Below are 14,759 nucleotides of genomic sequence, written 5' to 3' on the forward strand. Positions count from 1 at the left end.
TGCCATTTAATAAGTAAGCTATCAGAAATATGATGAAAGTGTTGTATTAGAACATAATTGAGTGGAACTGATAACTTCCTAGTATTCTAATAATATTTTTCCCTACTCACTGTTTAATAGTTTTAGAAGTAGTATACAAAAAGGTGCAAGCAGACTTTTTTTTTTGTTTTGTTTTGTTTGTTTGTTTGTTTTGTTTTTTCTTTTCTGTTCATTTGGCTTTGTTGAATCTAACTTTGCATGCTTTGCTGTTTTTTGCCCCCTTTCTCACTTCCAGGAAGAGAGCCCCCTGAGTGTGTCTAGCCCAGAGTGTATTGGTACCTGGCTGCATTACACCAGTGGTGTGGGTACTGGGCGTCGAAGACGCAGATCAGGGGAACAAATCACTTCTTCCCCTGTCTCCCCTAAATCATTGGCTTTCACATCCAGTATTTTTGGCTCATGGCAACAGGTTTTTAAACTTTACTTCATTAAACATTATTATGCATTCCAAGCAACAACCAACTGTCTTTAAGGACATCTAATCCCTTGTTATGGATTACATTTGAAACAAATTCTTCCACTTTTTAAAATGACTTCCCGAGAATGTCTGGGGGAAAAAGAGCAAGTGCATGTTTTTCCACTGAATGTGTTACACACTTTCCTGAAAAATTGGTTTCTTTTTAGGAATTGCAAATGTTACCACAGTAGAAAAGACATGGTCTACTGCCTAATAAAACAGACTTCTGCTTTGGTTTAGTTGTCCTTTAAGACTTTAAAAATGGCATTGCTTAATTTGGTGGTAGGTAAATTGAAATTTAATTTTTAGTTTTTCTTTTTTTTTTTCTTTTTTTTTTCTTTTTTTAAAATAATTGCAACCAATACCATTTAAAATAATTTATTTGGAACCTCATACCGCTATTCAAAACTTGTTTTGCATTTATCATGTTTTCAGTGGCCTGATATTAACTATTGCAGGGAACAAATTCTAGCACTAATAATTCTTGCGTTCTGTATCTGGAGGTATCTAAAACTCCCAACGCAGTACATCATCCATTGTCCTGTACAATATTTTGAAGATTTTTTTCTTAAATATGTGGGGGAGGAAGCAGGACAAAAATAACCATTTTTAAAAATACCAGTGAAGATCTAAGATCCTTTGTATTTCAAGATATTGTTTACCTGTATGACAGTGGATGGTGTTCTGTTAATCATATGCTTTTTCTTTGAAAATTTTTGTAATTTCCCTTTTGTGGAAGATTATGAAACTATGTGCATAGGAAAAGTTTATATCAGTAAAGGCTGTGAGCATCTGAAGATAACACTGATTGAGCCCGTGCATGGATCAGTGATTGTATGGTGTCCTCAATAGCCTGTCTGTCTTTCCTTCCCTCCCCTCCTTTTTTCAATACAGGCGCAGTTTAGGAGAGTGAATTTGGTAAAATAAAATAAAATGTCTCAAATGTCTGTTCTCATATCTGTCTTGGTCTGTGTCCCTTCTCATTCTGAATGCTTGCTTTGCATCACTCCATTGCAAGGAACTCATATGTGAAATGGACTCCCTTCAGAAGGGGATATTGCATGATCTTTCATGTTTCTTTTACATATTTTTACTAACACTTATCATACAGCTTATTAACACTTGTCTGTATGAAACAGGCTGCTGTATCAAGTTAAATGGACATTTCATGCTACTGTTCTACCTTCCCTTATTTTTCTGTTGTTTTGTTTTTTTTATATTCAGGTCCTATCAGAAAGCAATGCTAACTTACGAACACCAAGAACTATTCTGGAACAAAAGCAGAGTGGTCTAGGTATGTGCATACAATTGAAGTTTTCTTTCATGTTAGCAGCTTTTCCTCTGCCTGTTGTTCTGCACAGTTGTATATTAAAACTTCTGTGTGAATAGGACCTGGTATTGTTTTGCTATCAATAACGCGTTGAGTGTCTGCCTATTGAATTGGACAGTTTTCTGCAACAGTAGCTTCTAAGTAAATCACTACTGAAAAAGAACAAATAGTTTGCACTATTGACAGCACTGACTGAAAGAAGTAACAGGATCATTTTTAACATAAAGCAGATTTTTTATGTGTAATTTGTGACTGAAGTTGACACTGAGGTTTTTGCAAGAATCTTTTGAATAGAAATGACCTACAGTGGAAACTGTGAAAACACATTTCTTGAGGATGCTTTACCAAGAGGAGGAGGAAAGGGGAACTAACATCAAGTATTGTGATATATTAGGGTTTTTACACGCATTCCTTCTCCTAAAATCAATTTCTTCTTTTCAGCATTAGAGCGAATCATGCTATAATTCAATCAGTTGTTTCAAATTCTTTCAGTTCACATGGTGTGTTTCTGTTGTTTCTTGGGACCTGGAGTTCATATGGCTGAAATATAAAACTATGAAATCTTACAGTAATATAAATCAATTCTATATATACTATTTTTTTCTGCAAATGTGTCCTTTCATGGAAAAAATAAATTGTACAAAGTGCATAAATTATATATCCATAACTGAAAGTAGCTTTTTAATTCTTTGTAAAGATCTGGGGTTTTTTTTTGTTTGTTTGTTTTTTGTCTTTTTGCATGTCTAATTATTCTGTGATATTTTTCTTCCTACTATATTTTTTCATTAGTGAAATGCATACATCAGGTGCTCTTGTTTATTGAAGTCATTTTTTTTATTGTGTGCTTGCTAAAGTTAAGTAACTGTCTTTTGCCAATGACACAATATGGCTTGTGGAAGTTGATTTATTTCTGTGCTTAGGTCAAGATATTACATTTGATGTTGAAGGCTGTTGCCACAGACCAGGCACCAATTTATTTTGGCTGTGATTAGTCACATGTGCTAGTAATGTTTCCTTTTTGGGTTGTCAAAAGCAATAAAAGGAAGTAGTATTGGATAGGTAGTTGGTCTCCTGTAGCAGCGTATCTAAAATGCAAACACTAAGTCCTGAGTGAAAGCACTTCCTTTCAACTGGTAGTGAAGAGCCGAGTGAAAAATGAAGCTTTTTTCCGTTTCAGTCATTGTCCAATGTAAATTCCAGATACTGTGAATTATGAGTTATTTTTCTCTATGTGGCTTTCAGTGATTTGTCAAAACTTCCATTCCAGTGGCAGGATTGTACGAGTTGTAACAAAGGACTGTTACTTGCATGGAGTTGTACAAATGTCTTCGCTGGAAAGGAAGTCAAGCTAAACACTGTGAAACATTTTCAGTTTCTAACATTGTCAGTGATGGTGGCTGGACTATGAATAGAGCATTTCGGATTTGATTTATGTTTTGTAGGGGCAAAGAGGGAAATATTTCCATGTCTGTGGAAATGCATGCATACTTCATTGCAGCCTGTCATCTCAAAAGCTGACTCGGATGAAAGCAATGAACAGTATTTTCCCAGTTCATATTTGTTTCAGAACTGCAGGTTTTAAAGTGCACAAGATTCACATCATCTTGCTTTTGTTTTGTTGTTTTGGTTATGTTTACATTAATGCTAACTAGTAACTTTTCTTTACCAAGTGTGAAAACAGGATAAGAAGTCACTATGTTAAACTCAGTCCTCTCTTTGCACATATGGCAGAGAGTGCTGTCTCATGAGTAGAACCACAATAAGTTATGGTAGTTTCAGCCTACAAGTACCTCTCTGACATTACAAGCATATTGTGAACCTGTCCAAGGCACTGCCAAAAGCTGCCTTTTGTGTGGTAAGAGCCATGTGCTTGCATGCTGCATGCATCCCCAATGTGAATGGACGAACACCTGGTTGTTGTATGTATTTTCTCTAACTCCCATCAGGGTCTCACTGTGCGGGCCTGTTTAGCACCTCAGTGCTCGGGGGTTCTTCAAGTGCACCTAACCTACAGGATTATGCTCGTACTCATCGTAAAAAGCTGACTTCTTCTGGCTTCGTAGATGGTATGTGCACACTCTCGCACATGCACGCACAAACCCATGTGCCACATTAAACTTCTAAAGATAAATCTTTTTTTAATGGAATCCTAGAATCCTTTGCCTTAGTATTAGTTATGAGGGGTTCTGTTCTTTCATAATTGCCCATGGCTTGCTTATGTGTAACAGCATATTTAATTCTCATTTCTGTCTTGAATTGAACATTAGCTCATAGAATTGTCATACGTGTCAGGAGACTTCAACAAATGCTTTTTGTTTGTTTGTTTGTTTTTTAAGAAAACCAAGATTTTAGTTTTGAATTTCTTTTATCATTTTAAATGTCAGGTTTTATCATCAATTATTGATCTTGAAGTAAGTAACTTGGAGCATATGCAAGAAATGAAAGAATTGACAAAGTGATAACTTAAATACTGATGGTGAAAATTTTAGGATTCCTGACTTGTTTTTCAGTGGGGTTTGGATTACAAACAGAGCAGGAGGTTTTCTGTTTTTAATAATCTGGGTTAGAGAAGAAAGTTTTTCACTAGATTTCAGAACATAAAAGTGCCAAAGGACACCTTTATAGCTCTGAGGTGAGACGGTATTCATGCTGTTTCCCCCTCACCGTTCACTACTCAGTGTTCAACTCAAACTTGATATAACGTTGTATGCCAGAATCACCAGCTCATTCTGCTTGTTTTCATACACTTCATTACACATCTTGTAGTTAGCAGCAATCCAAATTTTCTTCTTTTTAACCTCTATTTAGATTTTAGCCCTTTTCCTCGGTCCCTTCTGCATGCCACTCAGTTCTAATTCCTTCTCATCTTTTCTTTCTCATTCCTCTTCTTTTCCTTTTTTAAAATGTCCCTCTTTTGGTAGCTGTTACAAATTTCAGGTACCTGTTTTTCTCTTTCTTAGACACCACACGCGGTTCTGCTGTTAAAAGGTTTTCTATCTCATTTGCTCGACACCCAACCAATGGTACGTTTTGCTTTTATTTTAAAAACAAAAACAAAAGGTTCCTTGCTTCATCCCTTTTATTTTTATTTCAAATATGGGGTGTACAGTATCATCCAGCCGTCTGTCATTCCTAACTTCAAGCACAATTCCAAATATATTTGTAATCATTAGATATCCTAATCCCCTTCTCTGCCATTCGTTTGTTAAAATATAACATCAAAATTCATTCCTCAGAAAAATTCTTAAAATAATTGAAGTACTACTGTTAATCATGATCTCTGTGACAAATTATTCTCCCAAATTTCTCATATAATCAAGACTGTATGGAGCAAGATAAAAGCAGAAATAAATCTGATCTTTATTGGGCACACACTTCTTGATAGCTGCTGCTGCTTCTTCTTCATCCTGCGGAGCTGTTTCCCTGATACAGAGTCAGCCTCTTGATTCTAAAATAAACCACTGAAATGACAACTCGAGTTTATGACTGTCTTCTTGAACTAGTGCTAAATTAAAAAAAAATAAAACAGACACGTTATTTCCATTCCTGCTTATTTGCTACATTTATCATCAGACAAAAGTTTATTTTAACTTTTCATATGTCTTATCGGATGTGCAAATTACTTACATGTTGCACTAAAAAAAAAAAAAAAATCACAGCAAGGGAATTGCTTCTTGCTTTCATTGACCTTTTGAGCTGCAACAGTGAGAGTTAGACTATCTTCACACTAACAAAAAAGCTCTCATTTACCGCACAGAGGTACATCTTTCTCTTTCTCAGCAAAATATTTCCTAGCTTTACACACAATTAAAAAGGACCAAAACATATCCTGTTCATGAAAACCAAACTCAGTCTTCAGTATCCACCTGATCTTAATGTAACATTTCCGGATTTCTTAAGTGTAGTTTTAAAATACATGTGGCCACTGGCTGAGCTCAGTGATGAAGGCAGCATTGAAACTGCAGTAGAAATCATCAGCATTTTTGTGTTAGCTTCAAAATTGTTTATAAACAAGGTTAAAGAAATAGTATGATTTTGTTTTGCTTTGCTGAGAAGCAAGGTTGGTCTTTCACAATATTCACTTGGAGTATACAGGGAATTTTTTTGCACTTCAGTGCTTATTGAAGGGAAAACTGGTATGCTAGGAAAAATAGGAACCCATTATTTATCTTTAGAATCAAATCAAGTAGTATTTCCAAAACATACAAGGTCAGAAAGAGCTGCATTTGAATATCAATTTAATAATTGGTTCCATTTAGCACTTCTTTTTTTTTGTTACTGCATTCTTTAAAAATAGATCTAAATTGCTTTTAATGAATGCACTGATTGTTCTGATTCATTTCATACAGATGTTTTACCACACATCTTTTATGAGACGAATGCATGCTCCATGAGCTCTTGTAGTACCTGAATACGTTGCAGGTTCTGAGTTCTCTACTAACATAAGGACATGTTAGTGTTGTCTGTCCCATGGACTGTTATTTTGGTTCTCTTTGTCCCTTTCGCTCTGTTTCTTTTCTGACTTTTATGTTGTTATCACACCCTTTAACTCACATCAGACTCCTCCCTCTCCCACCATCTTTAGTTCAAGGAACATGGTGAAACAAGTGTCTTCTGACAGTGCTTTACCTTATTTTCTGGGCCTCTGTGCAGAACACCCACACCTCTTTAGGTGCTGGTCCATTTCCTCTGTGGAATTTCTAGGCTCCAGTGGTATGTCTCTATAGCTTTTAAATGTAAGGCAGCAGGGTGGCTTTTTGAGATGCCGCGTAACCCTTTCATTGTCTTGCATTTCAATGGGGATGATGTTTTATCAGTCAAAGTAGACAAAACTCAAAAAGTTGTTAGTTTACAGGATATTGCTTTTCTGAAGGGATACTGTCAGGCTTTTTCATCTTTAAAATCCGAATTTATTTGTCCTAAAATTATATTTAAAAAAAAAAAAAAAGTTTCATACTTTATAGAGTATTCAAATAAAACACTGCGGACTGATTTACAAGGTATCTTTTAAGTTGTATCAGCTGTGAAGATACTGCAGCAACATGCTGGTATATGGCTAGCAACAAAAAAAAAAATAAAATAAAATAAAAATTGTCAGAACTGAATAAAAAGCTGTGAAGGGGCAAATTCCTGAAAGAAAAATGTTGAATTTTTTGTTTGTTTGTTTTTTTCCCCCTCTTTGTGAAGACTGTGAGTGCACTTGAAATTCATTTATGGTTTTCTGTAAAACAGCACTGTCACAGCAATAGTTTTTAAAAAAGTAACCTGACATTGTCCCACTACTTTCATTGGAAAATGATAAAAAAACAAACTCATTCAAATGATTGAGTGACTGTGATTTTTCTGTCAGTGTAAAGAGAGAAGTCTTAACCTTTACTGTAAGCAAAGAAAGGGTTTGCGCTTCGCATGCATGCATAGTTACTTAAGATATTAACATGTATGCCAATCATATTCTACTGCTTACACTGAAACTTAAGTCATTGTGTTTACATGAAAATAGAAACAAAATATGTGGCGGTGTTCCTTTTGTATATGAGAACAAAGTTTCCATGAAATGCATAATTTTATTTGTAGTATATATGAAGCCGACACAAGTGCACTTTGGTTGACTGTATATTTGGAGTGACTGTCCCTCCAGCTTAATGGCCAAGGTGGATCCAAATATAAAAATAGGCATTTTCAGCATGAAATTTTTCTTCTTTGTGCAAAGCACTGAATGAGTGAATGAGAAACACTGGATAACAGAGGAATATTGATGCTTATTTGTCTGGGGGGAGGGAAGAGTTCATAGTCATAATGCTATCGCTAATAAATGTACCTTGAACTGAAACTCTAAACATTACTTCATTCACTATTGTTTCTTCATTTTAATATACCTTTTTAAAATGTAGCAACTGTAAATTCACAGTTTTTAATTTCAAAGTTGTAACGTTACAGCTGTATGTTGAAAATACTAATGGGTGTATTTTCTGCTTTTGAAATGCAATTGGATGAAGAGCTGCTCATTGAGTCACCAAATGTGCACCAGTTTACAGGATTGTAGGGTGCTTCGTTTTGTTTTTGTTTTTGTTTTTTTCCAAGATATGTTTAAATACTTGTCCTTGCCTTAGTATTAGGAATATGCATGTTTGCCTTATACTAATACAGGAAAGCAAAGTCTAAAGCATTTTTAGATTTTGGTTTAGAAATATGTACCTGGTCTAATGTATGAAACTTCTAGTATTTTAAGTAAGGTTTTAAAATGCCTGAAGGTAGGTGTAAAACAAAGTTAAAACTCATTTACAAAAGGTAGGCAAGTGCAAATAGTGATTTTCCTTTGATACACAAGCCTACAGTTCGTTTTCAGAGAATAATGAAGGTGATAGGATTTGAATTCGTGAAATCTATTTCTTCCTGAAAGTGGTAGCGTTTTTAGTTCTTATCCTGGCTAACTGTTTGCAACACAGCTGTCTTACTGCACTTACACAAATAAGTCACCTATGTGTTGTTCCGCGAAGAATGAGAATGAATAGGAGGAATACTGCCGTACCTGACTTTTTTTTTTTTTTTTTTTTGTTCTTTTTTTTTAAACTATGTTTGTCATAGAGGAAAATTATCTTTCATTAACTGATTTGGTAGTAGGGTACAACTGTAAAGTTTGTAGGCCACACATGGGATTTATATCCCATGATATGCTGTAGGGTACCTCAAGTTTTGTGTATCCTGGAAACTGGAACGTCTCGTTCCAACTCCTGTAATATTTCATATGATTTCAGCAGTGCTATGTCTGCATGTGCTCTTTGTTGTGGATTAATTCTTGCTGATGCAATAGCTTAAATCCTGTCCTAAGTCTGGAAATCTCTTTTTTTTTTTATTATATTTTCTTACAGGTTTTGAACTATATTCCATGGTGCCTTCTATTTGCCCTTTGGAAACTCTTCACAATTCCCTGTCTCTGAAGCAGGTGGATGAATTTCTTGCCTCTGTTGCTGCTCCATCAAAGGAAAACCTACAGGAGACATGTACTGGTTTTAATTTGTAATTGTGCTCACTTTAAATTGTTAGATGATGTCTAGTATGCTACAGCCAATAAGCAAAATAAGAATACTGCTTAAAAAGGGGAAAAGAAATAACATTGATGACACTGTGAAAAAATTACAGTGTATCTCACTGTATAGACTCTGTCGTTATCCAACAACGTACGGCTTCTGTTGCCTGGTATAGTAGGCTAGGGAGTTTGCAAAATCATAATTAATTTATTTCTTCACATTAAGATCTTGTCTGAGCTGTCCACATTGATAGTTGAATGATAAGGAATCCTTTCTAGTGAGCACGCAGTATTTCTGGCTTTGTAGTACTGTTGTACTAGAGCAACCTCAGGAGATGAGTTGCCTTTCGTTTCTTTAAGCTATTTCTCTATTTATTTCAGTATTACTTAGTGTTTAACCTGTAGAATGCTTTGCCATTACTCCATGGTTTTATTTTTAGTAGTTTGTGCAGTGTGTTTAATGTTTCAGTGGTTGTGAAGGTAAATGAAAACTGAGTTTTGTATGTGTGTGATTGTGTCTGGGAAGGTGGTTTCTCATCGCAAGACTACTGCTGTTTCTTCAAAAGCAGTTTCAGCTGGGTCCCGTTCAGCACTTGCTAGGGCAGTTATAATTTGTATGTCAGGTGAGAAGAGAAATAAATTAAGAAAACTGATTTTACTGGAAAAGATCTCAGTAAGTCATAAGCATGTCAAAGTTCTCAGCGATTTAAAATGCCAACGCTGGTTGGGAAGACCAGCGTTACTTCTTCAGTAGCAGTTCAAGACTTCCCAGTACACCAGGCATGACAGTATTTTTAAAGTATTCCTGTGGTGGTCTGGTTATCACCAGATGGAAACCTGACCTGACAGAGTTGAGGGCATAGGTGCTTTGTTCCCCCTCTGCTTTCTCACAGTGCATGCAGTTGTCTGGAGAGTAATGCATTGTACGCACATTTCATTCACATTTTGTATTAAATATACATTCTAGTGCAATCTTTGTAACCTGTGGGGAAGCAGCATTAATGCCGTTGCCAGTTTTCTGTCAAGGTAGTTATTCCTGAAACTTGGGTTAGTGACGGCACAAAGTTATATCACTTTCCAAAGTAAATTTCTAAAAATTTTTTACTGTCAATGCAGGAGTCAAAAATGTGTAGCTGAGTTGCTTGTTGTATAACAGTGGCTTTTATAGAACATGACAGATAGCAGGTAATATCAGACAGAGAACAGTTTTGTAGCTACAATTATTAGCATTTTGTGAAGCTGAGAGTTTTTACTGTTAATGTTTTCTATTTTGCTCTTCAGCTTCTCCAACTTACATGAGTCCGTTGTCGGGAAGAAAAATTCCATTGAATACATACACCCCTGCAAAAATTCAACCCACACCACTTGAAACTTTGCCTGAAAAGCCAGCAATAGAGAAACCAACCTCATGTAAGTAATTTCTGTCAGGGGTAGAATTGTGAAATTTCATTTAATTATTTTCAGCAGTATTTTCGTTTGGTTGTTGGCTTTTCTTGCATATTGCATTGTTTCTGAGTGCAGCTATTCCTTAACATTCTTTGGCTGTGTAGTTGGATCACTCTGTGGGTCAATTTGAACTCAGTCCTGTTGCACAAATAGTTTTAGTGATAAAACTGAACTAGTCGTTATTTTCTCTTTTTTCTCTGAGATGTTAGAAAGGATTTCTGTAGTGTCAGAATTGATAGTTGTTCATTTTGAAGTATGACAACAATATCTGGCTATCCCCAGGTGAGACAAGCAGAGGTAAATTACTTAAATGCTAGAATTTCTACCATGTAGTGTAGCAATGATCCAGAAAAAGAAGTTGACTGTTTCTCATCAAAAATCTCCTCTTGACAAATCTGAAGAAGGAAGAAAAACATCCTGGATAATTCAGATGCTGCTGCTGCATGCATGAATTTTGATCACTTAAAGAAAAGCTTCCACACAAAGCTTGTCGATGCAGAAATTTTATATACTTTTAAAGGAGATCAAAGGAAAATAATGTTTTTAATGCTTTTTAAAATAACATCATCTTCCTGCACACAGAATATTCTTCCCTTAGCAAGAAAAATCACACACGTGAACAGGGTAAAAAGCTTCCTTTTTTTAGATGTTGGGATTTTTCTTTGTTTTGTTTTGTTTTTTGAGTCCAGCTGCTCATTGGCAATACAGACCAGAAGCTGCATCCATACTTGCAAAAATAAGAAAAAAAATACATTTTTACCCCTTTTTGACCTAAGCTGAAAGCATTACCGTGATGGATTTTTCCCTGAGTTATGCAATCTGTGGATGCAGGTTTTTTTGCAGTATTCCAGGCTTTGTATAATAGCTGGGGTCTAAAGGCCCTTTATCTGAAAAATGGTTTTAGAGTCAAAGTCATTCCGTGTACTTTACAAGTACGTTTTGCGATATAGATTTTATACTGAAAATATGTTCTTATATATTTTTTGCTTAAGGTTAGTCCATTTAATTTATGGTAACAGGTCTTCAAAATTGAAAGTTACAATATAAAAGCAGTTTATTTAAACGAGTGGGAGGTAGTACATAAAAGATTTTTTGAAAGACGCATTTACGCCTTTTCAGACAGCATCACCTAATACTTTCTAGGCCTTTGTGAGGAAGTTCACCTTCCTGTGGTGGTACATGATGCGAGAATGTTTTATTGGAAATGTGAGGTGCTGAGATCAACAGCAGTTCCTTTGGTTCTTTTTGTATCTCGGCGTCAAGGCAGTATGCTGTCTCTTATGAAACAACACTTTCCTCGCAGGTTTCTTGCTTCTGATGTTTTAGCGTGGTTATTCTTAAGGATAAAATCTAATAATTTATTTTCTTTATCTGTACAGCTTCCAGTGAAACTTCTCTCTGTGTACCTGATGTTAAGCTGTCTGTTGAAGCCTCGCTAGATGCAGAACGTAGTAGTGACACTCTTTCTGAGAATAAGTGAATTTGATCAGGAACGAAAAACTGGAAAGAACTTCTTAAACAACTTTTTAGTCAGCGTTCAAATAAATAATAGATCATGCAAAAGCCATTCATGTCTGCAATTCATAGTGCATTTAAGAACCTTCTGTTAAAACAAGGTTAATTAATGTGCATTGTACATAGGTTTGTCAAATGTCTTTTCTCACTTTCTAAAAATTTCAGGAAGTGCATCTGTTTATCAGTTTGAACTGCACACCTCTAGAGAAAAAGCTGCACAAGAACCTTTTCAGTGTCTTCAGATATTGACTGTAAACTTGTACAAAAGTGGGATGTGTTACAGAGGCTCTGCTGATGTCACTGTAATGAAACGTTGTCTGTTGTCAGTATGAACTTCTATTTTCAGGAGTTTATAATTCGCCTGCGAATTTCTTTTGTGGGCTGAAATGTAACACACGTCTTGGCTAAAAGCTTTTTTCCTTTTTTTTTTCTTTTTCTTTTTTTTTTTTCTTTTTTTTTTTCTTAACTACATTTCCAAAGAGTTCTCTTTTGCCATTTATTTTTAAATAAGCAGGTGATTTCTGCATCTGAACAATTTTATATCATATATGCTGCAATAATTAGGCATGATGGAGTGAGTCCATGTACTTCTACTTTTGAGTCTCCTTATTTTTATCCTGTGTTTACGGCAGATGTATGACATTCAAAGTACCTTCTCTTCTGTTGTTTAGTATACATGCTTGTATACGGGTACCTGTATATCATCCGGCAGATAAAACTGTCTTTTATATGTTTTTTATCAAAAAAACAAAAAAAAAAAAGTCTTTTGTTTACTAAGAGGACAGCTTTATTTGCTTTGCCATATGTTTCTACAGAAATATGACGTTACAAAGCAGGGTTTATAAAAAGAGAAAAGGTTACAGCTAGTCTGCTAGTAAGTTTATCCTAAAAATTGTAAATATTCTGTCTATACTTTATTTCCATCCCTTCAGAGTAAAGAGAGTGTGAACTGCCAGGACTCAGTTGCTGATGTTGCAAAATACTCAGGCTTGAGCATGGCATGGGGATTTCCATAAACTTGTCCTTCCAATCTAGGGGATAGACAGTAGCTCTCATTAAAGGACATTAATGATTTTGTAAGATCTGTGAGAAGCATTACCGTGTCAGTGGAACCTCGAGTTCCTGGATTATATACTCATCCAGTCTCAGCAGTTGTGTCATTTTCTGTGGCATGACGAACCGTTGATGATTACACTTATTCCAAATGTATGAAAATAGTGTCCACTTTTCCATTTGTGTGGCAGATAATTATTACGGACTTAATAAGCTACGAGTTAAAGTTTCATGTTTAAGTTGCATAGCTTCTGATTAATATTTTTTCAGTAGGGCTCTTTCTCATCTCCAGAGCCAGTGCGATTGTAACTTTATTCACCTTGCCACAGGGTCTGTGTCTTTACCACGTGTGAAATAGCTTCAGCTCAATGATTATAAAAACTGCTGGTTAAATACCAAAAATATGAAGGGTTTCACAGCTATGTAATTAAAACATTTCATTTTTGTAGTGTAACTGTTATTGACAGTGTTTGTCTTGCACACAACTGAATGTACACATTGTTTACCATTCAAAGAAATACTGTTAAAAGTATGCGTACCATTCCAGTCAACCAAAGCTGTGGCATAACTTTTTTTAATGTGCTCCTAAATAAAAGCAAGGCCATTGGCAACTTGTGTCCGCTTTCTATCTTTGAAGCGTCGTAAAGTGTCGTGACTCGATCTTAATCGATCTTAATGGGGAAAAAAAAAAACAACAATGCAGATATGCCACTAATGTACAGAGGAGCCAGATTTACTCCTGGTGGTTGAAGACATAATGCATTTACTATTTGATGCTGAGAGCACTCCTCACAAAGGCACAAAGTCAAGTGGTCGCACTTTCTACTGTGCATCCTGATGTTCCAGGGATAACATTAAGTGCACAATCACTGTGGGTGCTTTTCTGTTTATGCATGCTGCTCTGGCAGAATAAGGATTGTACCACACAGACTCACTGTGCATGCATTCTCCCCTTCAGAACCTATTTCATTATGTAATTCAACTTTCTCCCATTACGTATTCCTTTGAATGTAGATATGACAGAGGTCTCAAGGATTATATTCACTGAAAGTCGGTGCTTAAATTTGATAACTCCTGAAATGCTACCCCACAGATAATGTAGTTTAAGTAGGCATTTGGTGTTTCCTCCAGGAAAGCAAAACCCAAAATATTTGCTGAAACTTGTGCAATTTCTTAAATCTTTTTTTTTTTTAAATGTCATTTGTTTGTTATAATAAAGACACAACTTCAAGTTCTTTGTTAAACAGAGAAATCAAATGTGCTTTCATAGTTCAGTTTTGTAGGAATCCACATTAACAGGCCTTAGGAGTAAGCAGAAAGGCAAACAAAACGTACAGATCAGGTGATCTGATCAGTAGCATCAAAACCAACGGAGTTCAAAGGTAAGACCCTTCTGAAAATCCTGTTCTGGAAAAACTGAGAGCTGGTGTAAGAAGCAAAGGCTGATTTGCTGGGTATTTATCTTTCTTTTATTATTCAAATAATGGCTTTCATTTGGCTTGTTGACACGTTTCACTTCTGAAATCACTTGACAGGTTTCACTATTTTCAAATACAAATTAGTCACCTCCCACACTTATCCCCACAAAATTCAGATGAGTTGTCTGCTCCAAAATAAAAACTAACGTAATGACAAAACAATCCAGTTTGTATTTCTGCGGAAAAGAGGTGTCTAATTTAAAAATAAAACTTAATTAAATTACATCAAAATAAATTTTAAATAAAGAAATACACCCCAGAACACTCTGGGGTTTATTACTCTGGACCATATGCTGTAATATCTCCATTAGCTCTGTGACTCATCATTTTTAAATCGAACTGTGCTGTGGTCTAATGGAATAGAGTTCCATTCAGGGTAGCAAAGAGTTGGTATTCCAGCACTGACGTTCCCTA

At 35.6% G+C, this 14,759-nt stretch overlaps 1 protein-coding gene across 28 annotated transcripts in view; it reads left to right on the forward strand.

Annotated features, from left to right (window-relative positions):
• The window catches only part of PPIP5K2 (diphosphoinositol pentakisphosphate kinase 2), a 50,206-nt gene extending 36,728 nt beyond the window's left edge, over positions 1-13,478 (forward strand). For 14 of the 28 annotated variants that reach the window (XM_085528029.1, XM_085528025.1, XM_085528036.1 and 11 more), the window contains 7 exons: positions 275-448; positions 1,721-1,790; positions 3,773-3,892; positions 4,787-4,849; positions 8,696-8,827; positions 10,135-10,263; positions 11,679-13,478. In XM_085528029.1, the coding sequence (XP_085384155.1) occupies positions 275-448; positions 1,721-1,790; positions 3,773-3,892; positions 4,787-4,849; positions 8,696-8,827; positions 10,135-10,263; positions 11,679-11,779 (789 nt within the window). In that variant the 3' untranslated portion in view covers positions 11,780-13,478. Of the gene's footprint in view, positions 1-274; positions 449-1,720; positions 1,791-3,772; positions 3,893-4,786; positions 4,850-6,411; positions 6,540-8,695; positions 8,828-10,134; positions 10,264-11,678 lie in introns of those variants that run through there. The other 14 variants (XM_085528051.1, XM_085528050.1, XM_085528052.1 and 11 more) reach the window with 8 other exon arrangements.
• The last annotated feature ends 1,281 nt before the right edge of the window (positions 13,479-14,759 follow it).

The sequence above is a fragment of the Coturnix japonica genome, chromosome Z (genome assembly GCF_054131305.1).
Source record: "Coturnix japonica strain WE chromosome Z, WE-NBRP24, whole genome shotgun sequence".
In the NCBI taxonomy this organism is placed as follows: domain Eukaryota; kingdom Metazoa; phylum Chordata; class Aves; order Galliformes; family Phasianidae; genus Coturnix; species Coturnix japonica.